We start from the raw sequence: 1486 nt of genomic DNA on the forward strand, positions 1-1486 counted from the left end.
AGTTATCTGAATTCATTTTTTTTCCAACTAAGTTCATTTGAGCTGTCAAGTGAAGTGCCTGTTGAAGCTGCAAGCAAGAGCTGTTATCCTACATCAGCTCATCTGAAGACTCTCCTCAATAATGATCCTTATATTACTAATCCTAATTATAATAAAGCACAAAGAAAATACATTCAAATGATGCATCAATTAGATAATCAAAAGGACCCGTGACAAGGATTCGAACCCATGCTCTGCGAACTATCAAGCAAACTCCTTTGTCTTGGGAGTACCCAAAGCATAGGTTCGAATCTGTCTCACGGCTCTTTCTGATTTTCTCCAAAATAATAATCAGAATTTTAATAATCTGAATTATATTAATTCAAATAATAATATTGGTCAGACCATAATCATTACTATGACAAAATAATATCGAGGAGAAGCTCGAGCCTCGAGGAGCTACTCGCTGCCTCTGACATTCTAATTTAAAAAGGAAAAAGAAATTTTCTGAGGAAATAAGAAGCGAAGGTTACAGGTTGCTCCTAATTACGTCTCGCCTCTGGACAATCTCTCGGCCCAATGCTTTTTTTTTTTTTTTGCCAGTTATATCTTGAATTTTATGATTTATAGTGAACTACGGGCTCACCATAGCCCGTGCTACTTGGAACTTTTGTGTTCTGAGTAGCTGAATCTGTAACAACAACATATGATTTATTATGCATTTAATAATACTAAATTGTGGGAAAACTATCCTTCAGCAACTTTGTATAAGTTGCTGAAGGATAACCAGGACGTTTGCCAGTATGGTCTATGATAACCTCGTTATCATGCTGATGTGTGCCTCTGGTGCCTTCGTTATCCTGCTGATGTGTGCCTCTGGTGCCCTCGTTATCCTGCTGATGTGTGCCTCTGTTGCCCTCGATATCCTGCTGATGTGTGCCTCTGGTGCCCTCGATATCCTGCTGATGTGTGCCTCTGGTGCCCTCGTTATCCTGCTGATGTGAGCCTCTGGTGCCCTCGTTATCCTGCTGATGTGTGCCTCTGGTGCCCTCGTTATCCTGCTGATGTGTGCCTCTGATGCCCTCGTTATCCTGCTGATATGTGCCTCTGGTGCCCTCGATATCCTGCTGATGTGTGCCTCTGGTGCCCTCGTTATCCTGCTGATATGTGCCTCCAGTACCCTCGTTATCCTGCTGATAAGTGCCTCTAATGCCCTCGTTATCCTGCTGATGTGTGCCTCTGGTGCCCTCGTTATCCTGCTGATAAGTGCCTCTAATGCCCTCGTTATCCTGCTGAAGTGTGTCTCTGGTGCCCTCGTTATCCTGCTGATATGTGCCTCTAGTGCCCTCGATATCCTGCTGATGTGTGCCTCTGGTGCCCTCGTTATCCTGCTGATATGTGCCTCCTAGTACCCTCGATTATCCTGCTGATAATGTGCCTCTAGTACCCTCGTTATCCTGCTGATTTGTGTCTCTGGTGCCCTCGTTATCCTGTTGATAAGTGCCTC

At 44.1% G+C, this 1486-nt stretch overlaps 1 protein-coding gene across 1 annotated transcript in view; it reads right to left on the reverse strand.

Moving 5' to 3' along the window:
- Positions 1–710: 710 nt before the first annotated feature.
- LOC138367231 (uncharacterized) overlaps positions 711–1486 on the reverse strand; it is a 53299-nt gene continuing 52523 nt past the window's right edge. Inside the window, exon 4 of the mRNA XM_069328639.1 lies at positions 711–1367. Coding sequence (XP_069184740.1) covers positions 711–1367 — 657 coding nt within the window. The remainder of the gene's footprint in view (positions 1368–1486) is intronic.

Source organism: Procambarus clarkii, chromosome 21, assembly GCF_040958095.1.
Source record: "Procambarus clarkii isolate CNS0578487 chromosome 21, FALCON_Pclarkii_2.0, whole genome shotgun sequence".
Classification (NCBI taxonomy): Eukaryota; Metazoa; Arthropoda; class Malacostraca; order Decapoda; family Cambaridae; genus Procambarus; species Procambarus clarkii.